Below are 26670 nucleotides of genomic sequence, written 5' to 3'. Positions count from 1 at the left end.
TGTCGCTTTTATCTTTATGCCCACGTGAATATCTAAGCACAGTCAGCCTTTTCGGCGTTTATTATTTTTTCTCGCCTTACCCGACCTCGAAACAAGAACCGAAACTGACACGGGGCTGCAAGTTTTATCAGTTTGTTTGGCAATGCCTGATAAGTTCGACGTTCTATTGACGCTGAAGCGCTTTCAGTAGAAGAAAGTTAAGCGAAATGAGCTGCATATTTGTTAGAACTTATTCGTTGTTAACTGTTCTCTTGATGATACAGGCCAGCGAACAGAGAAACGTACTAGTTATTTTAGGTAAGTACAGAACACGCAGTTGCAATTAATGATTTTTGATTGAATGCCGACTGTAAGATTACGCCCACAGCTGAAACGCTTTGATTGCTATTGATCGAAGGTTGCAAAATTTGTGGTGCGCTAAAAACCCAGGCTATTTGGCGAACATGCCTTTATTTTATTATAAGCATGTCGATCTAATTGGCAGGATCGATTACTCTTTAATATATCACCATTCATATTGCAGGAGTGCTTATCAAATCTGGCTTTAATTGCCTCTGTGTTGGAAGAAATCAACTCAGGTATAGATAGATCTTTCAGCTCGTGCAGGAAAAAAAATTAATGAATCGAGCGTGTAAATTTTGATCACTTCCATGCTGAAAGAATGGTCAATGCGTCTTCTTTTCTTTTATTAATTCGTCGCGCGCCCACTTAACGATCGCCGGCACAAAGAAATGAGCGAAAAACAAAAACTAAAAACGAAGTTTGGAGAATTGTCGGCATCATAATCTATGTAAACCCGGATTCGCACTCGGCTGTGCACGCATAATTATGTTACAGTGTACACTTCTAGTACACTCTAATCATGTACCTTTGCGCGCAGATAGATCATGGGTTTTTGTTTGCTTGCAAGTTCGATAGCGTAGCCGCAGCAGATAGCGACGTTGCCGTGCATTTCTGGCACTACTAAGTCACCCGTCATCGTGGCCTCCGTGATTCTGCGTACGAAAGCTGCGCCCATTTCTTACGCGGAATCAAGGAACTGTGGCAGCTTGGGCTAGTTGGTATGACATGACGATAGTTATAGCGCGAGACCAAAACGACGACACAGAGGGTCAGTTTCGTGTCCTTCTTGTCTCTGTGTCGTCGTTTTGGTCTCACGCTTTAACTATCGTCATCAGAATCAAGGAGGCATTGACGACGTTTTGCAGGTCGCAGTTACACGTATCAGTAAAAATGAGCTGTATACCGTTCATTGGAGCGAAAAGTTGAAATGGAGAGTCTCACTCAAGTTCTTTGAAATCATTCGCTTCACATGACGTCATAACTTTGATGTTTTAGCGCTAAATTCAAAAATAGATTTTTTTTTTGCTCCCAAAATCACAAGATGAAGCCCGATTTCAAAATGTTCAAGAAATGCTATATACACTACACAATACCACAATATACACAATACCACAATATACAACATACCACAATATACGATATACACAATACCAGCCCAACGCGACTGATTCTGTTGTATATCTTTGGTATACCTTGGAGACCGAAGCAAGGTGTGCTAAAGCACACCAGTGATGCTGTGACACACGAGCTCCATCTGACTCGTATGCATGTCTTTTAGCTGACGATGGAGGATTCGAAACGGGTGTCTACAACAACACCGTCTGCAAGACGCCGAATCTCGTCAAGCTTGCCCAACAGGGTGTCGTGTTCCAAAGGGCTTTCACTGCTGTGAGCAGTTGCTCGCCCAGCCGGTCATGCCTGCTCAGCGGTCTTCCGACGCACCAGAACGGAATGTACGGCCTTCACCAAGGCGTGCACGCCTTCCAGTCGTTCCAAGAGGTCAAGTCTCTGCCCTTGCTTTTGTCCGAACGCGGCATTCGGACCGGTGAGTGGTGTCGAACGCGCTTGCACCAAACTTGGCAAAACCTCTGAAACTTCCTCAAAAACACTCATTAAAATAACTCTGAGAATTTAAATGCACTGGGAGTAGGACACACACTCAAGTGCCTTCTACTGGATGTCTCCTTGCCAGCAAATGCATTAAATGCTTTTTTAATAACCGTTTAATCAAGCATTTCATTCACTAGAACACGACAGAGAGAAGCACCTGCCAGTTCACCGTAGTACATTAGCCAAGAAGTGCAAGCCGGTTTTTGGTGGGACAGATGTGTAAAGGGAATCAGACCAAAGGGCACATGAAATCTTGGAAGCTCCATGGATAGCGAGACATAAATAAGATAGGCGCATCAGTGAACCAATCATTGTATCTCTTCAAGAATATATAGGGGCCTCGGTGGGTGAATGTACTATTGTCACATGGCCGTGAATGTTACTGTGCAAACTCATTGTTCCTGGAGGCAAGTTTCTGTGGTTTCCATAAATCACGCGCTACAGTACTATGAGTTGGTCCTGACCTATTATACTCTGGTGTCTCCAGTCTAGCTTACTTTAAGTTCTCAAAATAATTTCCCACCTACTAGCCCCCAATACAAGCTTATCTATTTTGTTGAAATAAGTATTTTTAAGTACTGATGCTTTGGTTGATTAAGTACTGATGCTCCAGTTGAATTCATGTTTACTCAACAGATCACAATTTATCTTAATTAAACATAACACATAAATGTCTCTTTATGTGTGCATGATTGTGTCATTGTTTTCACCGCTTCATTAAATATCATGGCTCACCGACTAGCCTATCAATACATACCAAGTAACCCCTACTACTTGCCCAGCTAGTAAAAAAAAAAAAAATACAAACTTCCTTCTGCCAATACCTCTCTTCAGTGAGCACACCACACCTTCCCCTTCAAGTTACAAATGTGTGCTATTTTTGAAGGCTGTATATTACACCGTCTTGTATAAAAGTGACAGGGTAACATTGAGGCCACCAATGTTTTGCATGTCAGTCAATGCATGTCAATGTTTTGATGTCGCCGACAGCATATACCCTTTCTCACTTCTATCATTACAGGCATTATTGGAAAAAAACACGTAGGCCCCGAAGAGGTGTACCCTTTCAACTTTGCACACACCGAAGAAAACAACTCTATTCTACAAGTCGGACGGAACATCACGAAAATTAAACATCTTGTGCGAAAGTTCTTTTCCACCAATGACTCCAGGTAAAATGAAAAAAAAAAGAGAGCATGTAATCCGTCGGATAAATATTCAAAATATTCAATAGACAACGAATAGCCTTAGCTATTCAGTTTGAAATTCACATGAACTTTTCGAAACTCAGTTTGTGCTTTTATAATAGCAGATATGACGTACACTCACAGGATTGAAGACAGGAGTGAGATTTGCACAAGTGAAACATGTGTAGTTTTTCTGCAAACTTTTACTGCATTGTTATTCATGCACTTGCCTAGACTTCGATGCAGAAGGAGACTGCAAATAGTTAAAGCACTTGACAGCATTGCTGTGGTATAGATATTGACAACAGCGCAATGAGCAAGTAGGAACTGATCCTTATTTTAAGACCAGCACACATTTTTATGCGCAACCTTTTTACGTGGCATCGTTGCATCACAATGAGTAATGAATCTGCTAAATTCGGGACACTGATTGCCTGTGACAGCATTGTTTTCATTATAAAGTCAAAACCTAATTGAGTAACTATAATTAAAAAAACTATGGAAGCATGCATAGTAACATGCATAATTAGGCTAGTTAATATTTGATATGAGATAGAATAGGGAAACATGTGCATGGGACAGTGATCAGTGGCATTATTAAACAATGAGTTTGTTCTTTCATATATATACAAAATCCGTCACATAGTATTTCGTTTTGCTGTCATTGAGTGTTAGATAATAGTGTTGTTAATAACAGTGAACATAACGTGTGCTAGAAGACGAGGAAAATCAGCCACTGCGCATGGCACAAGGATCTTTTTTTTTTTTCTGGAATAAATGGCAGCGTTAAGACAAGCTGCTCTATCTTTCCAAGTGTGTTGTCATGAAAACCCGGTTCACTTAACAAAGTCTTCGAATTTTACAAGTGTAAAAGCCTCTCAATAGAGTGGGTGAACACAAGGAATTACTCGACGCCATTGTAGAACACTCGTGGGGTCAATTTAAGCAAACAAAAAAATCGCAGCATATCCACGGAATGAATGATGGTGAGTGGGGTGAAGCGTCTGTCCATAAGTGCACCCATCCGTGTGTCCATTCGTCAGTGCATGCGTCCTTGTGTCAGATCGCATTCGAAAATGCAGACGACACGCGGGCAACTCCGACAAGACGCGAGCCAAAGAAGGCGAGTGAAAGCGTTTTCAACGTGCCCACCGCTCTGCTTCGTCCACGCCCCACAAACAATCCGCCACATATGACGACTATCCAGGAGACTAAGAGAGGCACTTGTTCTCCGCGTACCCAGGCACAGCCCGCGTAGCAGCTAATCGGAGAGTAGCAGTAGAGCGCCATCTAGAATATCCTCACTCAACTGTAGTTTGTATGTACTTCTATGAGACAACGCCATCTATTCTACTGTTCAGGAGATACTGCCTTCTTTTTTGTGAATTCTTCCTCGGTTACGCATGACGCATGACCAGGTTAGACTAAGAGAAGCTTCGCCCCTAAATTTGTGACAATTGATAGTTTGCACCCTGTCTCATCGTTCTGTGTCTTAGCTTCATATTCGTTGTTTGCACTACAGAAGTAATGCACGGAAATGCACCTTTTCAGGCCATTTTTCCTCTACGTTGCTTTCCACGACCCCCACCGGTGTGGTCACACCCACCCCCAGTACGGTGCGTTTTGCGAAAAGTTTGGCGATGGCTCTCCGGGCATGGGACGGATACCCGACTGGACACCACAGCCCTACGACCCTAGTCAAGTAATTGTGCCCCCATTCGTTCCCGACACACCTGCAGCACGAGAAGACATCGCAGCTCAATACACAACTGTTGGGCGGTTGGACCAAGGCAAGACGTTTTTCCCACAGTGTTTAAAGAGATGATACAGTCCCATTTTACGATTGTATGAAAAAAAATTGAGGAAGTTATAAAATTGCAAATCTGTTGTTCTTGGGCTGGGTTACATGGAAGGAGCAGACATTATTGCTGTAAGAAAGTGACACATGCAATTGACTGGAAATGATCAGATGTACTGAGATTGGTGCCCAGCACCTCCACCACGCATGACGACTCGGTTGCAGCGATGTTTATTTGAAAGTGCGCTCGGGAACAAACAAGCACCACGGATTCAGTGATGAAGCGTACGCCCCAAAACAATGATGATGATCAGCCAAAATAGATGAAGTGCATAATAGATGCCTTCAATATCATTAAGTTTTGTTAACTCATTCCTTCATGACAAATGGTTGCAGCAGATGTGATGTTTTAGAGTTCATGCAGCAAAGCCTGACAGGCTTGCAAACGTATCAATTTATGAAAAGTCATTCGCACAAGTTTTTGTTTATGCAAATCCTATTCACAAATAAAAGTACAGGACACCAAGAAAAGCACTATGCTGATGCACATGTGACGGTCACAATGTTCTCTTGTAATGCATATATAATCTCCAAAAGAATGCACCTTTAGTATTGTCTTCCTCAAGGCTAGGAGAGTAGCAGCTCTGTTCTAGCCTCATTAATGTAGAAGTCATTAATGTAGACGGCATCTATCGGTCATTGTAAGTCGACACAAATTTAATAGAATATGTCTGCGTCTAGTGAAGGCCGATTCTTCTGTTCAAATGCGTGTAAAATGCACAAATTATAGTGGAAGTAGTGCACCTTATGATGCAAGCGATGTTTGCCCAGCTGACAAGACATGAACTTCAGTCACTAAAAACACACGCACAAAAAAAGAACAAGCAAGAATGTTACTGGTTTACTAGTCAGTAAAAAATAAAAAATGAATAAAAAACAGAGATACAAAAATTCTTAAAAAGATCTTTGCTAGAAATCTATAAATGACGATGCATTTGTTCAATGCTTGCATTAAATAGTTACTTGTTTACACAAGCCTTATTCACACACTGGTAACATTAAGAAGTTTCATATCAATTTTGTCAGCTTTTAACCTCCTATTAGATGCAATTCTCAGTATTTGTAGCAGGTTTCGGTTGGAGAATAGAAAACTTTATTCCATTCTTTAAAATTTCCTGACCTTTGACAACATTCCTATTAAACCTCCATACAAGTTCACAGTATTTACTCAATTCGCTTTTTTGAATCTTAAAGACTTTCTGAAAATTTTTGCAGGATTACTGAAGTAGTCAGAAGTAAAGAAAGGTTGCATATGTGACATTCCGATACTTGAACACTTTACAAGCTCTTGCATAATCTTTTGCCAATTTTGTCCATAGCGAGCAATATATCACACAAAAGTGCATATGAGCATTAATTAAAGCAGCATACTAACAAGATATAACGGTGATGGAAGTTTGGCTCATCTGCTACTCATTATTACACTGGTGCAACTTGCTGCATTTCCGCAGATAGCAATGATGCCAGAATGTTATCTCGTGTTACTCAGGGGTGGGCCTCGTGTTGGCAGAGTTGGAGGCTGCTGGCTTCAGTGATAACACTCTCGTTATCTACTCTTCTGACAATGGAATTCCGTTTCCTAATGGACGGACCAACTTCTACGAGCCAGGGGTCCAGGAGCCCATGATAGTTCGCAACCCGGAAAAACCGGGATCTGCCGGCACGGTACGACTTTTCTGCTTTAGCACACTCTTGACGTCAATGCAGCTGAAGCGTTGTGGTTTCTCTGGTGAAATTTTGTTATCAAGCTTAAAGGGGCACCCCAACACTTTTTGAGAGTGGTCAGAAAACGGTGCCAATAAGTAGTGAAGGCTCCCGAAACATGCATGCCAAATATTATAGCACAGCAAATGACAGGAATTTACAACAACTTGTCAGTCAGCTCAAAGTCGCTTTCTCTGCTCTTAACAAATGGCGCTACAGGCTCACAATTATCATGTTGCAGGCCTAGTATCAGCCATTGGCTGATTTGAGCATAAGGCAGTATACTTGTCCACGCGTGTGTGCATAATCGCACAAAAAAACTGCTCACGTGAATTGGGGAAAAAAAAGTGCTCTAGGTCACTAAGCACACAACGTATTTTCTTTCCCCGTGCCATCCCTCCCTGCTTACCTTCCAGAGATTTCATCGGCACAAGAAAAGAGAGAATGCAATTGCAGCATCTGAAGAATCTTTTTTAACTCCACTCGTACTGAACAGATTCTAAAAATTTTAGCGGTGATGAATTCGTGAGGCAATAAGCTCCTTTAGTGAATATTTTTCGTGGTTACTGAAAGAGGTGTTGTAGGACCCCTATAAGTAAGGATGCTTTTGGGAGAGCAAATACATAACTGCAATTAGTGGCGTCATTGACTCTGTATGCTATGTTTATTACTTGGTGTGATTTGTGCTGAAACTCATGCGACAGTATTTCTATAGTATGTCATAATTGTAATCTGACACACATATTTGCGCTGTGAATGTCGTACGCTGCCACTGCTAGAACACTTTTTAGCCACGAGGACAGTCTTGAATATTCTGGTGAAACGAACTTGGTTTAATTTATTGATTGGTGCCACATCGCACAACCTAGCAAAACGTAACATGCTAGAAGTTATCGCACTAATACAAGTGACACATGTTCACGCTTCTTGCAAAAGTTAATTAAGTCATGGCAATTAGGCAGAGAATCAGGAGGAGGGAAATCGACTGATGGTCTAATTTTTTTATGGACGCAACCATATAAACAGATCAGGTAAAGATTGACAAAGTTATTTGCACTTAATTAGAGTAGCTGTATGATTAGGGGAAATGAAAATGAATGAAAAAGGAACTTCCTGATGGTGCGACACAAATCCACAACCTCCACACTATGTGTGAAATGCACTGCCTCTTGCAATGCAGCAGTGGTTGCTTCCTTGTTGCTTTCTCTGCGCGTGCATGCATCTCTGCCAATACTGCGAGTGGAAAACAGGAGAAGGCAAACCCACAAGGGGGACACGAACAGTTAAGAGGGCCGATAAGGCTGAAAAGTTTGCAGGTATAACGTGGCCGTAAAAAGCACAAGACTAGGTTGATTGGCAGATCATGGGAGAGGCCTCTGTGCTGCAGCGGGCGTAGTCAGGCTGATGATGATGACGATTTTAAGTCCTACTCAAAACCGAACTATCTGTATCACAACAATGAAGTGCGTTCGCTCACAGTGTGATACTCCTGTTCTTCGACATTCCGCAGCGTTCCGAGGCACTGGTCAGCCTTCTCGACATCGTGCCCACCGTGCTCGAGTGGTTCTCCATTCCCGTTCCGAAGTACACCATCTTCAAGAAGCCGGTCACGTTCACGGGTTCTTCACTGCTGCCACTGCTGGCGCAGCAAAAATCGGCGACGTTGCGAGATTTCATCTACGCAAGCCACAACCTCCACGAGATCACCATGTACTACCCTTCAAGGATGGTCCGTACCACGAACATGAAGCTCATCCACAACCTAAACAACAAGATGCCGTTCCCAATAGACCAGGACTTCTACGTCTCTCCCACATTCCAGGACTTGCTGAACCGAACGGAGCACGGAGAACCGCTCCGCTGGAGCAAGACGCTCGACGGTTACTACTACAGGGACGAGTGGGAGCTGTACGACTTGGACAGCGACCCGAACGAGCTGTACAACGTCGCCGCCAACGAGACCTATGCAACGGTTCTTTCCGAGCTGAAGCAGCTGCTCTTTAAGTGGCAGCGGGCGACGAACGACCCCTGGATCTGCGCCCCGCATTCGGTTCTGGAAGACTCGGGCCTGTACAAACAGGATCCCAAGTGTCTCCCTCTGCTAAACGAACGGGGACTGACAACAGACCAGAAGGCGTGATAAGAGCCTGGTCGAAATGAAAGGACTGAATTATGATGACAAGTTCAAGCATCCTTTTCACAATCTCAGTAGCATCTATATATTTAAATTGCATTAAATGCAGTGTTCTGAGTTGGCTCGGATGATAGGCACGTTAGAGCCAGACACACACAAGACACGACCGCATACGTGCGCATCGCAGTGATGGAAGTGACGTTTTACTTTTTGGAGCGCACTTTTGAGCAGGAAAAGTACTGTTTTGGAGCTGCCATCAGTGTTTTCAGGGCGAAAAATAATGTTAGTTTGGAACAGCTATTGGTGTTTCAAGAGCAGAGACGAAATTTGCCATACACCCATTGGAGTTCAAAGCATCGCCAATGTATCTCATAAATATTAATATTCATTATAAAGTATACTTTACAGACAAAAATCAATGTAAATTTCAAGAAGCAAATAATTGAAGAAATTGGCTGGTAGTCAAAAATGTGCTGTGAAATGAGCTGTATAATCAAAATTCTAGTATTTCTAATAGAAATCAAATCAAACCAGTACAGCTGAGCCCCACATTTTAAAAGTAACCACATCTCCACATAACTTGCGATATAAGCAGTAGATAATCAGTACGAGATAAAAGTAATCATGCTCATTTTCACATTTTGCCACCCTAACCTGCAAGTCTAGCTGAAAAAAACAAAAACAAAAACAAAACTGCCAAATGAGCTATATGCCTAATACGCCAGTTGTCACACAAATGAGATCAGAGCCCAAAATGATGCACACTAGCAGCATACTGGGGTGATAGTATACAGATTTTTCTCAGTTTCTTTAGGACTTGGGTATGAGCTGGTTCAACAGCCAAAGTTTGTCATTTTCATTCTCTCAGTGCTATTTCGGAGTAGGTTTGGAGCAGCATTTCTCTTTTGGAGCAGTTGGAGCAGCACTTACATCACTGGCATCGCAAAACCAAGTTTTTTTAAATTTATTTTGACACACCCATCCCAGTCCCCAACGAGGGTAGCACCACTAGGCAGCTGACTGAATGCAGGCAAAACCACCATATTTAAAAGGACAAAATAAAAGAAAACAGAAAAAAGAGGCATATCGTGCGGCGAAAGAACCTTAATTGACGCTGCGCTATGGTGTCATTCTGTTTGCTGCACGTAGTCTTACGCATCTATGTGTGTCATAATTAGTGCTCAAAATTAGAGTGGGTATATTATTATGCATCCACACTGTATTCTAGAAGTCGACTTTGAGAAGCAGTGATATCTTCCTGCCGATGAAAATTGGGCCATATCGAGCTGTGGTGCATGCGCAGAGAACAGTGTTCCGCGAACACAAAGCGCTGTTGTGCTCAGCTACTACTGCTTGCAGCACGCGTTACTTGTACAACTTTGTAGTTGTTGCAGGAAGGAAAACTGACAAATATTGCATCACAGAATTTTCCGCACAACTACTCCGTCATATAACACTCTGACTGGTAAGCTTTTCCTCGCACTAAAGAAAACAGGCACCACAAAAACTAATTGCTCGGGGAGATGAACAGCAGTTGTAGATGTGAGCAAACAGAACATGTGACAATTAGCAATTCATCCTTCCATTTATTACTGCACACGATGAGAAAAGGTTGAAGCAGACAGCAGTAGAAAAGCAGTAGTCCTGCATACTTGGTAAACTATTATTCTGCAACGCCTAACACTAATGAGCAAGATACTGTTATTGCATTGCCAGTGGTTTTATCTGTTGGCACTTATCACTGCAATGGTGTAAGCTGTAGCTGCAGAATAGTAGTGACTGTGTGCGCACTATCACACTCGGTTGGACATCACTTTGCATTCCAGGTGAGCAAACAAAATTTGAATTGCTTGTCACACAAAAGCGTGCATACGCTAATACTGTGTTTATAGATTACACGTTTCATCATTTTTCTTTTCCGATTTCAACTAGCACCCTCATCTCGTCTCTAATCCACTTATACACTTCTTCACGCTACACCCATTGCTCTGTTCCATCATCGTAATGCGTATTCTGCTTCAAGTATGCTACATGTGGAGCCGATTATAAATCTTACCGAACAAATATTATTTTACATCACCGCAAAAGATATTCTAAAATGTTGGGCTGCCAACACTGACACCAGGCAATGCGTATTCGTAAAACATGCTCAGTTGCCTTGCCAACGACGCCTGGAGTTCCGCTCTCAAGTACAGTCTCCGACAAATATAAATAGAGCATAAGGTAGGCTAAACGAAAAGATTTAGCTTTAGGAATGATCAATAAACAGCACTACTTCCTGAATGCTCCTTCGAGTTTCGTTTAGAGGTTTAGCAGTTTTTCCTTCTCAAAAAGACAACTATTAAAGTAAAATCTAGCAACAGGCATGGAGAGAAATTTCAACCAACGTTTTAAGTCTTGTTAGAGTAGACTCGCAACCAAACTTTCGCAAAATGTTGCATTTTACTATAGCGAGACACATCTCAAGGCAGTACTTTTCCCGGAATGTCTTTAGACCCCGCACTGCCGTACAAAGTGACGACCACGTCGTGTTGACAACATACTCCACAGGTGAATGCATGCATGCGAAATTCGTACAGGTGCACGCTGAATGCGTTATGCATTTTCATGCACAATTGTGAAAACATTGGAACTAGAATGCCTCTTTAGAACACCAACATTGAGTGTCCGGAGTTGTAAACATTTGACAGCTGAGGATACAATAAAACCAAGAGCGCACTAGCAAAAATTGCATCGTAATCACAGAAAGCGGTGGAAGTGGGATGAAATGTTCTGTGTATGAATACAACCAATGAGTGAATCTTCTCAGAAATGGGACGCAAATGACTACGCGCCAGATCTTGGCGCCGGCTTTCATGAATGTGATAGCGTGGGGCAACACTTTTAGAACCAGTGCCGTTTCGCAGCTCCACTCCCAAGCTGACGCATGGGTATGACGTGTGAACATGGATGTGATGCACATGCCACAGCGAGCAGAGACGCGCGAGTAGTAGCTGCTTGCGACGCATTTTTCCGTGCTCGCTTTCTCCGTACTCTGTGTGTGATTTGCAAATGCGTGAGGCAAGGTGCAAGATGGAACCGCAGTGTCGCTAGTTCTTCCATCGGCGGTCGCGTCCACTTCAGAGAGCAAGCATCTATGGGGAGCTGAGAAACTAACCTGGTCCTAGAAACACCGAGGCAGCTTCGACGGTGATGACGGGATGCTACTTTAAGGAACTTTGCTCCTAAAATATTTGGTGTGGCTCGGCTTCCGCAAATGCCAAAGACCAGCGGAGCTGGCGAAAGCCGCTCTACCTCAGTCCTTTTGCTAAACTTCAGCTTCGCTGGTCCTTGGTGTTTCTAATAGCACAGCCATGCCTAATTTTCTATTCACTGTGAGTAATGGCTAAGCAAATGGCATGTTGCTTCTTTTATTCCACTGCAAGAGACTGGGATCCCTGAAGTGAACAAGTGGGGAATGCAAGCCTAGAGACATGGCTGAACATGCTCACGCGACTCTAAGTTGCATTTTGCAACAAAACGTATTCCAGGCTAGCTTCAAACACATTTGCACTCCCACACCATGGACTTCTCATCTGATTAGTCCATGACTCTACACATCATACGAATATTCTAGTACTTTTATAGATAGAACATTAGTTTTCAAATTTGGTTTGACACTTCTAAGTATTCAAAATGAACAAATAGAATCATATTTGACTACATGCAACACTCTTCAAAAGGTGGTTTATGGCGGCCAAGGGGCTGCTAAGCCATGAAACTACCTACACAGAAAAAAGTCTGCACTGCATTGAAGCCACATTATAAGGCTGTAGAGGTTGCTATCACCCCTGTAAAGTTGTTTGCGCCTCGTGATGCACACGTCTCGCAAATAATCTGCATTAAAGGTTAACAATCATTAAGCGGTAGGTGGCGCAGCAGTAGTGCCAGAAGTGACACCTGGCGGCAAGGCTGGGTAGCTCATTAATGGTTAACAACCATTGAGCGGTAGGTGGCGCAGCAGTAGCGCCAGAAGTGACACCTGGCGGCAAGGCTGGGTAGCGGCACAAGACACGAGTGGCTCTTAGGCGTGTGGCGGCTGGCAAGAATGGTAGTCTTTCATGGGCCCCTCGCGAGTCGAGCATTGGCAAGGTGGTGTTTAGCGTATGGATCACTAGTGATGCATTTTATTTGGATGGCGTCGATGTAAAAGTACTTTAATAAATATTTTCGTTTGGTTCGACCGTTCGTTCTAAGAACGCGAGGAATTACGACATCCCACAAGGTTACAGCTACACATCACAGATGCATTGATTACACAGTCACTTCGATACTTTTTTTTTATGTTTAAAAATGTGTCATACAGGCTTGCATGCAAAACACTAAAATTTTATGTATTGTACTACTTATAACCTACACCTTATTAATAGTAAAACCTTGTCATTAATAGAATTTTATTTTTTTAAACTAAAAAGTGCTATTCACATATGTTCCAATTAAAAATATTGTGCAAATTTGATGTTTCACAAAGAGTATGCAACAAGTATAATATTCAGTTAAAAATTATTTGACGAAAGCACCATTTGCTTTGAACTTTCTACATACGACTTGCCTATCCCTAACAATGACACATACCCAAGTATACTTGTGCAGGCAAGCCTCTCTACTGTCAAGATGGCAGCCACAATGTGGCCAGTATAGAAGAACCAAAAATGAAGTCCACACATTAATTTATCAATTCAAAGAATTTTAATATTTCTAAGTTTTTTTTAACTTAAACAACAGAAATGGACAAGCCTTTTTTTCCGCAGCTCTGACAAGTGCCACTATTGCACAGGTGGCCGCTGCCGCACTTGTTTGTTCCCTTCGAACACTGTTCCACTGGGATGCCTCCTCTCTCAATTAAAAAAAAAAAGTTTTTTGCTTCCCGAAAGTTCCACACTCGGCTGTTTGTTCTTTGACAGCAGATGTCGCCACACAACGACGACGCACGTCTTCTCCGTCGATGCACTCTTGACGAAAACACTGTGTTTCTGCACAACGTTGCGCGATATCGGCGGCGCTACTTAAATCTAGGACAACTTGGTGGTCATGCGACCGGCTGACAATTCAGTTCACAATTTCCCCGAGACACTTGCACGCCTAACCTTTGCACACCTCCGAGAAAAAGAAAAGAAAGACTTTCCTGGGTTGCGACTACACGAACAATATCCCACCAAGTCGGATATCGTAAAAAAAGTTCACCAGAAATTGCACTTCCGTGCATGTGACTACTCGGGTTTAATGGGGACAAGAAAAAAAGTTCGAAGAGGCGAGGCAGGCATAGGTGCGAGTGCCCCTGGGACTAACCATTCTTCAAAGCTTAACACGACCTAATAAGGCTAGCTGCACCTCCAACATGCGAGCGACCGACCGAGTTGACAAAACGATGGGAGGTTACCACTTGTAGCCATGTAGCATGTAGCACATCGCTCTAATCATCCGAACAGGAACTGGGGGTGGCAGCGTGTTGTTCTAGAAAGCTTGTCTACTGCGGACAATCGAGCGAGCAAGAGAAAGGGTCCAGCCGTGCTAGAAAAAGTGCGGCGAGGCGCCCCCTACACAATGGGCGAGTGGAAAAGCGTGTTAAAAGGCGGCGGTGCACGGAGGAAAGCAGCGTCGCCGAAGCACGCGCGAGAATGCGCGTCGCAGCTAGCGTACTTGTAGATAGAATGAGAGAGGGAGAGAGCTAGTCCTTTCCAGAAAAAAATAAATAAATAAAAAAATAAAATTTGAAGAGGTGCTAGGAAGACCTTTAAAAAAGAGAAGAAAAGAGTCCCATCCGTAGCGTGGGTGGCGGCGGCGGCGTCATGTTCATAACGTTGTTCAGCAGTTGCTTTCTCTCACTGCCTTGTGAAAGAACAATTTCCAACAGTGCTCAAATTTCTGAAAAAGACGAGAAAAAAAAAAAAACACAAGTTAACACACGCTCACTGCATGTCTGCAAGGACGGTTTCTGAATGCGCGGCAAAAAAAGATGCAACTCCAGCATAAGTTATACCTGTACATACCTTACTTTTGAGGATTTTTGGACACTTTCTTAAACATATTTTGTATGTGTTATATATACATATATATGCCAGAACTTAATTCAGAGTGCTTGACAACAAAGATATGGGCATGCATGATAGGATGAAACACCCATGGAAACTGTGGCTAGTGACAAAGGCTAACAATGCAATGTATGTTTTTTTCTAGGTTATAGTGGACAAAAACTTATGCCCTAAACTTGATACTTACACAATTTACACAAGCTAGCCCCTCAAAGAAAAAAATTTTAAAAAGAGGCGAAGAAGGGCTAGTTTTGGCTAGTGGCTCTGGCCCTGGCTGATCTCGGCTAGACAGCCTAGACCCTGGGACCTGAGGATCTCCTTGAAGCCGGTCAGAGCCTTGCGCAGGGTCAGGCAAAAGCCTCGGGAAGCCGGTAGCAGCGGGAAATCTGGGAATGCACTGCTGCCAGCTACGCCATAGTCACCTGAAAGGGAGAATATTTTTCACGGACGTATAGTAGGGCACATCAAATGTGGGCACACGCAGACATACACCAATGAGCACGTGCTCAAGACTAGACTGAAATGAGTCAGACAGAACTGCTTATATTCACACCGAAAAACATGGCCAAAAATGTAGATGGGGTCGTTGCTTTAGTCCTGGAGGCAATCGACTGCTGCACTTCGGTCACCTGGGCACGGGTTTCCCTGCCATTTTACCATATTTACTCGATTGCAGGCACGGTGCTGGGAGGGGAGGAGGCTGAAGCCGTATTTTAAAATTTTTGCCTCCCCCCCCTACCCCGCACCTCCAAAAGAAAACCTAGTCCAAGGGCAACGCATAACTTCTCCACCTCTGCCAGAACTCTCTTGCCGTCAGTGCCCCCCCCCCCCCCCCTCATAAAAAATATCCTGGCGTCAGCATGCTCAATTGTAAAGCGACCACGATTACGACGCGACGAGCGACTTTTCATTATGCCCAGGAAGAAAACATACAACTTCTGTGTTTGTGACGTGTGGGTCTACTTCAGTTGGTGAAAATGTAGAAAAATGAAAAAATTTCGCTACATTCGAGTGATTACAGCAAGTTGCGTTCAACCACAGCTGCATGCAGTGCCCTTCATGTCACTGTCGTAACCAGTAAATATATATTTACAATTTCAATCATCCCTTTCATAGCCATTCCACCACCACTGAACTGATTTTGAATACCCCGTATATGTTCGCTTCATTGATTGATATGTGGGGTTTAAAATCCCAAAACCACGCTATGATTATGAGAGACGCCGTAGTGGAGGGCTTTGGAAATTTCGACCACCTGGCATTCTTTAACGTGTACCCAAATCTGAGCACACGGCCCTACAACATTTCCGCCTCCATCGGAAATGCAGCTGACGCAGCCTGGATTCGATACCGCGACCTGTGGGTCAGCAGCCGAGAACCTTAGCCACTAGACCACAGCGGCGGGGCAATCTGTGCGCTTCAAGTTCTTGACTAATTTGTTTTTTCACTGCCAATTTCTAGAAGCCTGGTTAGCTCAAATAGTAAAGCAACTGGCCTAGAGAGGCATTGGTTTGAAGCGTTTAGTTCCCGAACAAATTTTTCTAGTTGGAAGCTTTCTTTTTCAAGAAATGCTTATGCGTTTCCTTGTGCTCTGTGCAACAGACTGGTTATTGTCAATTGTTTACTTCATAATATATGTCTACATCATGCATATTCAGTGTACACATACTTGGGCCCCCATGGTACAACTCACTTTACACTTACCCATAGCCACCAATCACAACACAGCTTTCAGATTACAATATACCCTGGCTGCAATCAACCCTTGTGCCATTAAACACCACATGTACAGTCAAAACCACTATCACCATGATCATTATTTAAACATAGAAATACAAATCAACATTAGAGTGCCTCCGTTGCGATCACGCAGCAAAAGCAAAACCGCGAAGGGGCGCCACTGCTGACCGTGCGATGTGCTTGCGCTAAAAATCTCTTCTGATCATCTCTACAAGAAGGTAGCACAAGCGTTTCCAACGCTTTTTGTAAATCCTAGGAGGTGGCAACAACCTCCCAGTGAACACGCATCATCACTAGGCGCGAAACTTCAAGCGGAGGTTCGAAAACCTACCCGTACAGCAAGGACGCTGCGGCACAAAAAACAGCCGCCGTACATGTATGGTGAACACAGTCAAAGGGTCCAACTTGCACCGACATAAAGCAGTGGACAAGCCCTAAGCAGTTTGCCTCCATCGAAAGGTGACTGCCGCGGCGAGGATCAGTAGCTGCGCACCGCAACTGCTTTACCACGACAGCTAAGGCCAATGTGGCATAGCAGAAAATGTGGAGTTAACTCAGACTCGAGAAATGTATTTCACAGGCCAAACTCGCCAAAACTTTTTTTCAACCAGCCTCGCTCAGACTCAGACTCGCCAAAATTATCAACTGGACTCACTCGTACTCAAACTCGCTAGAATATTAGTGATTACCGTATTTACTCGATTCTACCGCGCCCTCGATTGTAACGCGCACCCGATTTCCACTGCGAAAAAAAAAAAAAAAAAAAACGTAAGACATCGATTGCAACGCGAACCCAATTTTCTCACTGGCCCGCACGATCCCACCACTCGAAAAAATGACTCTTTTCGGGAGCGTCTTCCATTTAAATATGAGGTACGGGCGAAGCTTGTGCCCATCTGACGTGTAACAGAGCATTGCCGTCACTGTAGTTTTACCGTGGACCGATGTCAGCTCGCGAACTTGCTTCGCCCCCTTCTTCTCGACAGTTGTGGTGCCAGGCATGTCGAAGTAAAGAGGCGTCTGATCGGCGTTCCCTATTTGCCCAAGCAGGTAGCCGTTGTTGCGCCGCAAGTTTAGGACGAACCTCTGAAAACTGTGAAGCTTTTCATCGTACTCCTCCGCAAATCTTTTCGCATATGCATGTTCCCCTTCGGAGGGAAAAGCCTTTCCTCTTTATAAAGTTAGTTAGCCAGCACCTGGTCGCTTTAAACTGGCTCCGCATTAGACCTTTTTCTAAGACTAATTGCATAGCCCGCACCTGGAGCAGTTTTGTCGTCACAGGCCGCTGTGCCGCTCGCTGCTCAAGCACATACTCGCCGAGCAGCTCTTTAATTTGCGGAAACCGACCCTGCTGTGGTCAACTGAAGCCTTTGCGTGAAGCTTTGCTGTCGACAATCTTCTGCTTTTGTTTCCGCCGGTCCCGCACGCACGTTTCGGGAACTCCGAACGACCACGATGCGGCCCGATTTCCGTCCGTTTCTGCACACGCGATGACTTTTCTTTTAAAAGCGGCATCGTGGTGCACACGAGGTTTTGGAGTCGGCCCTTCCACGCCGTCGATGCTAATGCACTACTAGATGACGAACTCCTCAGCACACGTACGAAGTGCCGCACAGGGGAAACACAGGCAGAAATGGCCGACGCGCCATGCCGACGCACGTAGGGGGCGGCCATTTTGGATTTGCCGATGGCAATAGATTGACCGTAATTTTTTTGTTCGTACTCGATTCTAATGCGCGTGCGATTTATGAACTCGCTTAACCGGATAAAAGGTGCGCGTTAGATTCGAGTAATTACGGTAGTATTAGTATATTAGACTATTAGAATATTAGTATATTAGACTCGTGCTTTGATCTAAGCCCGAGTAAGCCAACTCATGAGTGAGTTTACCGACCTATCTATGCCACTGAGAGGGAAGAGGCTGGTCATGGCTGAAGAGACGACACTACAGCAGATTTGCTTGTAAATACGTCAAACATAGCCTCCCAAGTGAGTCTCCCGCACAGCAACGACTACTGCCCTCAGCGACAGTTCAGCGCAGTACCAACCTTGCTCGGCAAAGGCCTTCAGCGTTTCAGGAGTGGCCGAGGATCCCGGGCAGCTCGTGTGCCAGGCATCAGACAGCCTGAGCCAGCCCTCCAGCCGATTGACAAACCTGGAAACATAACGGCACAGGGCACAACATTTAGCAGAAGAATGACATCGGGAGAGGGTGTTTACAGACTGAATGCAGGCAGTGACGCGCACCTATCTGCATTGTCCCTAAAGTGCTGCTCGATCTCCTCCCTGAAGACCTCGGGAGGGTTCAGGATCATGCGCCCCATGGACTGCACCAGCTTGAGCACTACCATCTCGTTGTACATGCGGCTGTTCTCGGAAGCATGCTGGCAGCCCCTCTGCTGCTCGTAGCCGGCCTCGTTGTAGTATGGCTCCGAGACTAGGATGAGACCTGCAAGCATGTACACCAGTTCTATATGCCATATTTACTCGCGTATTGAACCTACTCGCATAATGAACCCATCCCCCACCTTGGTCCTTAGAAAAAAAATAAAAACTTTTTTAATGTATCTGCTCATTTTATTTCGATATAATAGCCAGTGCCATTTACCATCGAAATGACGTTAAATCGTATCACAAAATAACACAAAAACAGTCAAAGCATAGTTTTACAACCATGCTAAACAGTTGCAAGCAGCTTGAGTACGGACGACGTTAATCGAAATTTGAAAGTAACGCCTTTTGCGGCAAAGCTCCATCTGTCGAATGGAGGAGAAACCTTTTTGCTGATAGTGCCACGCAAGCACAGTGGCACAAAAACAAAGCACGTGGCCTCTGAAATGGTGGGCACACAGCATAGAAACACGCCGCGCGCCCACCATCTCGGAGGCCATGCAAAACGCAACCACGACGACAGCGCATGATGCACCTGCAACGTCTACCACAATGTTTGTGTGGTAGACGTTGCCAGTGACCCTCTTTAAAACACTGTCATGCTTGGCAACTTTTTCCAAAAAACAACCGCAATAGAAGCTAAAAAAAATTGCTTAAATTGAATTGTCACTAAAAACTGCATCCAGTACGATTGGTTTCGTATATAAATTCCGAATCTTCCAGCACACGGAACTCCTCTTTTAACAGAACATTAATTTCTCCATGTCCCCTCAGTTTCCACCTGACGAGATCAAGCCACACATATTGAAATTCTAACCAATGAAATGAGGCGCTGGCATTGCAATTAACGTCTTCAGGCTCAAAATGCAGCGTGGTACGTTAGGCAACACCACCTTTACTCAATTTGCACAAAGCACCATTGTCTCCGACAAACTTGCAGTGTCCGGTGAAAGCACCAATCCACCGCACACTCACCCTGTATGGAAACGAGCACCTGCAGGAGGCTTGAAGTTTCTGCCGACCACATTTCCGAGCCCTGTAAGGAGCCCGACCGAGAACACAGAGGCCAAGATTAATCGATTCCGAGGGCAGCGGTTGCACTTCAACGGTTTAGAGCTGCCAATTTATTACCACAAAATTCAAAGAGGAAAAAGCAGTCATGGAGCAAAAGAAAGGAGGAAAAATCTCAATGCTACGACGACTTAAGGTGAAAACTATCGGGCATCCATTGAAGTGTATTTGTAGGAACCGCTGTCAAACATTTTTTTTCTAAATAACCGCTTGTTCTGTATGTAAAAAAAAAATAAATAAAGTTTTTTCGTTAAATAAAGTTTTTTCATTCCATTCTGTATGAAAACATGGCAGGTCAGAATGAATGTCACAAGTACTCGAATTTGTTAGGACACGTGCAAATTTACAGATGAACACATTTCAACTTCTTTTATTGAAGACCTCCCGATGTTACTACTTTATTGTCTCGACTTCATGCTTTTGCAAATGGTATGCTGGGCACTAAGAAACAAACTCGTATAAATGAGACGTTTACTTGGACATCCATCATAATTTGAATCCATGACAAAAAACTCTAAGTTGACATGGTGGGTGACAAGCAAACGCCCCACTTGCCTTGCCGCTCCATGTTCCCAGGAGGCTGACGCAGACTTTGCCTCCCTCGTAGAGATTCGGGTTGAGCCGGTCGCTGCAGTACGACACGTAGTGGCACTGCGGCGGCGACTGTGGGTACTCGGCCGGCAGTTGGAAGTCGAAGAGGAACAGGCCGTCCTCGTAGGGCGTCCGCCGGGGACCCTTGATCAGCACCGAGTACAGGTCCTGCAATTTCAAGTTGGCAGTCTAATGCGTCTCGTGTACAAAAAAAAATTAAGCAGCCATTGCTGTATAAAAGAATACGGGAAATTGATGACCGGCATGCACGCGCCTGGTGTACACCGCTTCATTCCCTCTTCTCGTTGCATTGTGCCGTGCTCCTTTCAAATCGTTTTCTTTTTCCGCACTGGGGAATCAGACTGTCATTAGTGCGCTTAGCAGTGCAAAGCTTCTGTTAAAGGGCACATGTCGATTCATGCTGACGATATAGAGTCCGTTCGCATTACCCAGCCCAACGAAATGCTTAGAGGGCTCCGCGCTTCAAAGAAAGGCGTACAACTCACCATGCGGTCCTCAAAGGCCTTTACGTGAATGCCATCAGGTAGGGATGATGTGAGAAGCTTGATCTGTGAAAAAGTCGGGATTGCCAGTTAAAAATGGAAAGCATGCCACGGTAGCCTCTTGTTGAATTTCTAAGGTCATATCAGTTCACTTTTATAAAGACATTGTGGCACTGCACATACTTGTTAGTCCCAATTGATTGATATGTGGGGTTTAACGTCCCAAAACCACTATATGATTATGAGAGACGCCGTAGTGGAGGGCTCCGGAAATTTAGACCACCTGGGGTTCTTTAACGTGCACCCAAATCTGAGCACACGGGCCTACAACATTTTCGCCTCCATCGGAAATGCAGCCGCCGCAGCCGCGATTCGAACCCGCGCCCTGCGGGTCAGCAGCCGAGTACCTTAGCCACTAGACCACCGCGGCGGGGCTTGTTAGTCCCAATTCCTTCAACTAATTCGGTCAACTGGATTGACTTGAGGTCAACGGGATACTCAATGGGAATGAATTTGCCCAGTACATTGTGATACTCTCTAAAAGTTTGCACAATAGCTCAATCAAAATAAATAAGAGAAGACAAAAACACCTCGAGAAACATCACACTAGCTACAATGGAGTCCTCGAGAATAAGTGCTCAAACTAAGATGACCTAGAATTTTATTTTACTGTTCCTCAAGGTGGCATGCCCTGTTTCACCAATGACATTTTCTTATCCGGGCAATAACACACAGATCGATGAAACATAACACATAATAACACACAAAACTTGGAGGCGTGCTCACCTCTTTTTTGACAACTTTAAAGAAAAGCTTGGGGTCGTTTGGCTGCAGTATTGAGAGCTTGTACTTGTGACAGTCGGGCACCGATTCCATCATTGAGAACACTCCTGGAACAAGGCGGCACAGTGTGAACGAACGGTTAGGTTAATAGGTTTTGCAAAATCCCTCTGCAAAACAAACCCATTCACCGAATCGCTTGTCGCTTTCCCTATCCCCGGATGCACCCGAACCTAGCACACTGAATGCCAATTTCGCAGCCTCCCAAGGATTCTGAAATCACTCTCGATGCATGCCTTTTGTGGGAATCGAGGCTAGCCTGCCGCAATCGCGCAGGCTTTGTCGCCGTTTTTATGTCCTAACATGACTCTCCCCTCCTCCCCGGTCCGTCAGTGCTGGGGAAGCGGGAATGACGTTGACCCCTCTCACCCGGATGTCGACCGTGGTGCTGCGCTCGAGTCTATCAGGATGCTTCGCGCGCGGGTCGAGAGCCAGTCAGAGACCTCTCTGGGATAACGAATGGAGAGCACGCATTTTCTTTTTTGTCCGTCGGCTCTTTTTTTTGGAGCTCACATGGACTCGTCAACAAAACCTGTGGCAGGCATTTACCTTTCGTTGCCCCTTCCGAACGTTAGGTCAAAGAGCGGTAAGGTGTACTTGCGCGTGGTCGTACTACACCGGCACGTACCTCTCGAAGCCAACGCAAGTGGAGTTTGCTCTCGCCAAAGCAATCGGGCCCTGCGTTCACAGATCGTAAGAGCACGCAGCACGATCACGAGGGCCCATTTCCCTCAGCGGCGCTTCATTGTGAATCTGGTTTGCCCACGGAGACGTGCTCACGGCACCTTCTGTGTTGTACTTTTTGCCTGTGGCGCGGATAAGCCTCGTTTACTTTCCCACTGCTTTTTTGAAACGGGCGCTGTACTGCATTCTTGGTGTTGCGGCTGTTTGAAAGCGCGTGTGCAGCGGCATTAGTGGCGCAAAGCGACGGTGAGCGCGGCCCTGCGGCTCGCTAAGTCCGAACCCACGCTAGTGGCTGTACTCCTTCGGGATACGCTGTACACTACACCTTTTACTGCATTCAGGGGGCTCAGATTACAAACGAAAAGACTGAAGGACACCGACCCAAGTAAAAGATATTTACTGACGTTCAGATCATTGAAGCCACAACCAAAATAACTGACGGGAAATGATGGGCGAGCACACACACGAATGAGAAAACTAAAATGACCTTGGTTTTGAGGCAATCACAAAAAAGTTCAATACATTTGAATTGCATTTTAACCCAGAAAACTCAACCTTTTTTTTATGTCAGCCCATTCAACTGTTTTTGAAACCCCAGTTCCCGCCCACAGAAAGCTTTGCATTAAAATGATTATTAGAGTTGATGAGGTCGCTCGCAAACTACTGCATTGGTTTACGTGTAACACACACGTTCTAAGCAATTGGTGAAAAATTTTTCCATAAATTACTCCCACCTATTGCTGTGAAGCTAGCTTCCTTGCACAGCTGTAGAGACTGCCATAAAGTTACCTCTGCAAACCAGAGTTTCTGCCCGTTATTAAGGCTAAACCTACCAATTTTGGATTACAGTACGGTTAACCAGATTTACAAAAAAAGGAAGAAAAAAAACAGACAAAGGCGAATACCTTGTCCTTTGCTGTTCTGCTCACTAGCAGCTTCGCTGACGACTCTTGGGAGGCTTTCCTCAGATTCTTTCACTACGGCTTCGACAGTGGCTACGGCTTCCAGAGCCTCGTCCACCTTTGCGACGTCCACGTCCGGATCAGAAGCAGCGTCACTGGCTGCGATCTCAACTTGAGCGGGCGTCATGCCAAACCGAACCTGAGAACAAAGCCGCAAAATCAGGAGGAAATTACTGAGAATGAGTGAGTGAGGGGGTTGGAAGCAGAACAATTGCTAACAAACAAACAACATGCTGTGCCAGGTCAACGATCGCATCGAACGGTTGCAATGATTGTAACGGTTGCAAACGGTCATTGTTAGGGTGACACAAGGTGACACAGAGTTTTTCAAGGCATTGCTCAGGTAAAAATTGCGGGACTACCACAACTTTCACATGAAAATGAAGCTGCAGTTTTGAAAAAAATAAAATAAAAATAAAATAAAGAATGGTTCACAAAAGGTTCTGACAAACAGTCATCGTTAAAGGGACACTAGCGGCAAATGATTTGTCAGAGTGAAAGCTCACTTTATGACAACATTTAAAACAGCAATATTATCAAAAGCAGTGCCTTACTTACCAAACGATAAAGCTTAATGTGTCACCTATCGTGCGCCACGAGTGGGACATTTGCAAAATGATTCTGATGACACGAGGGTGCCCGACTACAATAAACCACTTTAGTAATCAAACTAGCTGCAATAAAAAACTTTCCGTGAATCAAGAGACGTGATAAAATGCTACTTGTCCATTTCCACTTGATTTATAGCAAAAAGAACTGCTTGGCATTACAAGAGGAATGCGCGAGTGATTCAAAAGTTCAGCTTTTGGCTGGTTAGGTGGTACGATCTAGCGGGGCCAAGTTAAACCAAGCAAGCAAAACTACGGCCTCCGAGAGTGCAGGAAACTGTTCAATGGCCGTCGTTTCTCCTGTGGCTCCCGCTACTCTTGCTCTGCTGCCACTGGTGTCCGCAGCCCCGTAGTAAGGACGGGCGATTTTGGGCACGGGAACAGCGATGTCTAAAAGACTGCTTTCACGTGGGTGATTTGAAGTGCACTGACACGATGTGGTTCATTAAAACGCGATTTTATTTCAAAATAGGCACTTCCTTGGCACAAAAACAGCGCTATACGAAGTTTCTGGAGCTCTATTTCAATAATCAATGCTGAGTTAATATTCACCTTTAGTGTTTTATAAAGGGCCACTCGCCAGTTTTGACAATTTTCAGCTGACAAACGCAATGCGTAAATGGGGCGTTCATGATCACGTCTGCTGAAATTTGCAATGCTACGCGACGCGGGAAGGGGTCCAATTTCAAGATGAATGCTGCTCCCCCTTTCTTTGATAGGCGCGCACCTTGAGAATGAGGGCATGGTGTGCACGTATGAATGGTCCTACGTACACGGCAGTGCAGTGATGGTCTTCTACGTACACGACTGTGCTCTGATGTTGCCAACAGCGGCACACGACATAGCGAAAAGTATTTAACACGGCACACGTAGTTCTTGTAATTTGTTGCTTGAAGAGATTAATAAAACTCTAGATAAATAATGAGATGCCAATAAGGGAATGTGCGCGTCTTTTTTCCATTTTTTTCTTGTGAATTGCGACGAGACGCGGGGCTAATGTGCGGGCGTTTTGCATGCGTTCTTGTCCCCACGGTCAGCGCATCGAGCAGACGACAGCCGTGGAAGTGAAAGTAATGCTCCTAAGTGTTCGCGCATTCATTGTGCTCACATAAAACGTCTCAGCCAGCGTTTCCAAACCATCCCGAAAACAGGCAGTAGACCACAAAATAATGCTGGCCAAAAAAAAAAATAAAAAAATACGCCGCTCGCATGCTTAGGGGTTGTGCCTGCTCGAGCATTTCGAAAAGTTAATTCGAGCACGAAAACTTGCATGCCACGCAGACGTGACCTCTTGGCCGGATGCCGAAGAAGGTAGGGAAGAGATTTGGCTTGCGAAAGCTACGCGGAAGAGCGGCAAGGGTTTCGAGCTCGCCTCCTCTAATCCTCGTTTCGCAACGCTTCGAAAAAGCAGTTTTCTCAGCTCGTAATGAACTGACTGAAAAAATTTTTGTGGCAAAATGCTCCTCATTGAACACACAACTTCCATGGTCCAACTACAATTTGTTATGTGGCCTGGCGAGTGGCCCTTTAAGGCGACATGGCATTTTTGAAGGAATTGCAAAAGAAGCAAGAATTCAGAGGACTACCGCAACCTTGTGTGCACAACAGCAACAAAAAACTGCAGTTTTGCTCAAAGACATAAATGAGTCTTTATACAAAGAACTTATTTCGACTCCTTAACGATAGATTTCCATGGGCAAGAATCCCTGCAACACAGCCAAGCTATGCAATTTGATGATGATGATTATTATTATTAATGTTGCACATTAACCACGACACAGATGCCCCACAGCGAAGATTAGAAACTGCAACGCACATCTCTGACAATGTGCTGACAATGCATCAAGCATAACAAATTTCCGAATACAACTAACAACTGATCATAACAAAGTACACGAACAACAATTTTGCCACTCCCATATCACAACTGATCATGAAAAAGTAAATGAACAACAATTTTGCCACCACCATGTCTCAAATACAGATTTCACAAATGAGTTACAAATATGTCACAAATACACATTTCAAATGAGTTATTTGACTTTCAAAAAGCTATTTGTCTCACACAAGACTTCAGTTCTGAGCTGAGACTATCCAGTGAAACGCTTCTGATTTCATGTTGGTGCTTGACCGCATTTGACAGGAGCAGCTCTTATACAGTCAAGCCCTGATATATTCAGACCACATGTAACGAATTATTGAGTAACTCATACAGTAGTAAGATCCCCTTGAATACATTTTCTGCAAAGAAGCTATTGTATATATTCAATTACCTCTACATAATACTGTTCTCCTGTAAAGGGGACACTGCTCTTAAAAAAAGTTCACTTCTTTGTTTATATTGATAAAACCTGGTGAGTTTATGTATATTTG

General features: G+C 44.4%; 2 protein-coding genes across 3 annotated transcripts in view; one reads left to right on the top strand and one right to left on the bottom strand.

Annotated features, from left to right (window-relative positions):
* The first annotated feature begins 142 nt into the window (after positions 1–142).
* LOC142767294 (N-sulfoglucosamine sulfohydrolase-like) lies at positions 143–8953 on the top strand. The gene is made up of 6 exons (XM_075868724.1): positions 143–297; positions 1622–1888; positions 2975–3125; positions 4692–4930; positions 6488–6663; positions 8213–8953. Exons 1-6 carry the CDS (start codon positions 207–209, stop codon positions 8840–8842), a joined length of 1554 nt encoding a protein of 517 aa, XP_075724839.1. The 5' UTR covers positions 143–206; the 3' UTR covers positions 8843–8953.
* A 5655-nt stretch (positions 8954–14608) lies between these two features.
* LOC119179248 ((E3-independent) E2 ubiquitin-conjugating enzyme) overlaps positions 14609–26670 on the bottom strand; it is a 48112-nt gene continuing 36050 nt past the window's right edge. For both annotated transcript variants that reach the window (XM_037430318.2, XM_075868723.1), the window contains exons 17-25: positions 23633–23828; positions 21990–22093; positions 21207–21269; positions 20665–20868; positions 20014–20074; positions 18895–19096; positions 18696–18802; positions 15095–15329; positions 14609–14740 (exon numbers count right to left, since the gene is read on the bottom strand). In XM_037430318.2, the coding sequence (XP_037286215.2) occupies positions 15163–15329; positions 18696–18802; positions 18895–19096; positions 20014–20074; positions 20665–20868; positions 21207–21269; positions 21990–22093; positions 23633–23828 (1104 nt within the window). In that variant the 3' untranslated portion in view covers positions 14609–14740; positions 15095–15162. The remainder of the gene's footprint in view (positions 14741–15094; positions 15330–18695; positions 18803–18894; positions 19097–20013; positions 20075–20664; positions 20869–21206; positions 21270–21989; positions 22094–23632; positions 23829–26670) is intronic.

This window comes from Rhipicephalus microplus, chromosome 7 (genome assembly GCF_043290135.1).
Source record: "Rhipicephalus microplus isolate Deutch F79 chromosome 7, USDA_Rmic, whole genome shotgun sequence".
Lineage (NCBI taxonomy): Eukaryota > Metazoa > Arthropoda > Arachnida > Ixodida > Ixodidae > Rhipicephalus > Rhipicephalus microplus.
The sequence above is the reverse complement of the archived record's forward strand: the minus strand, read 5'-3'. Positions and strand labels throughout refer to the sequence as shown.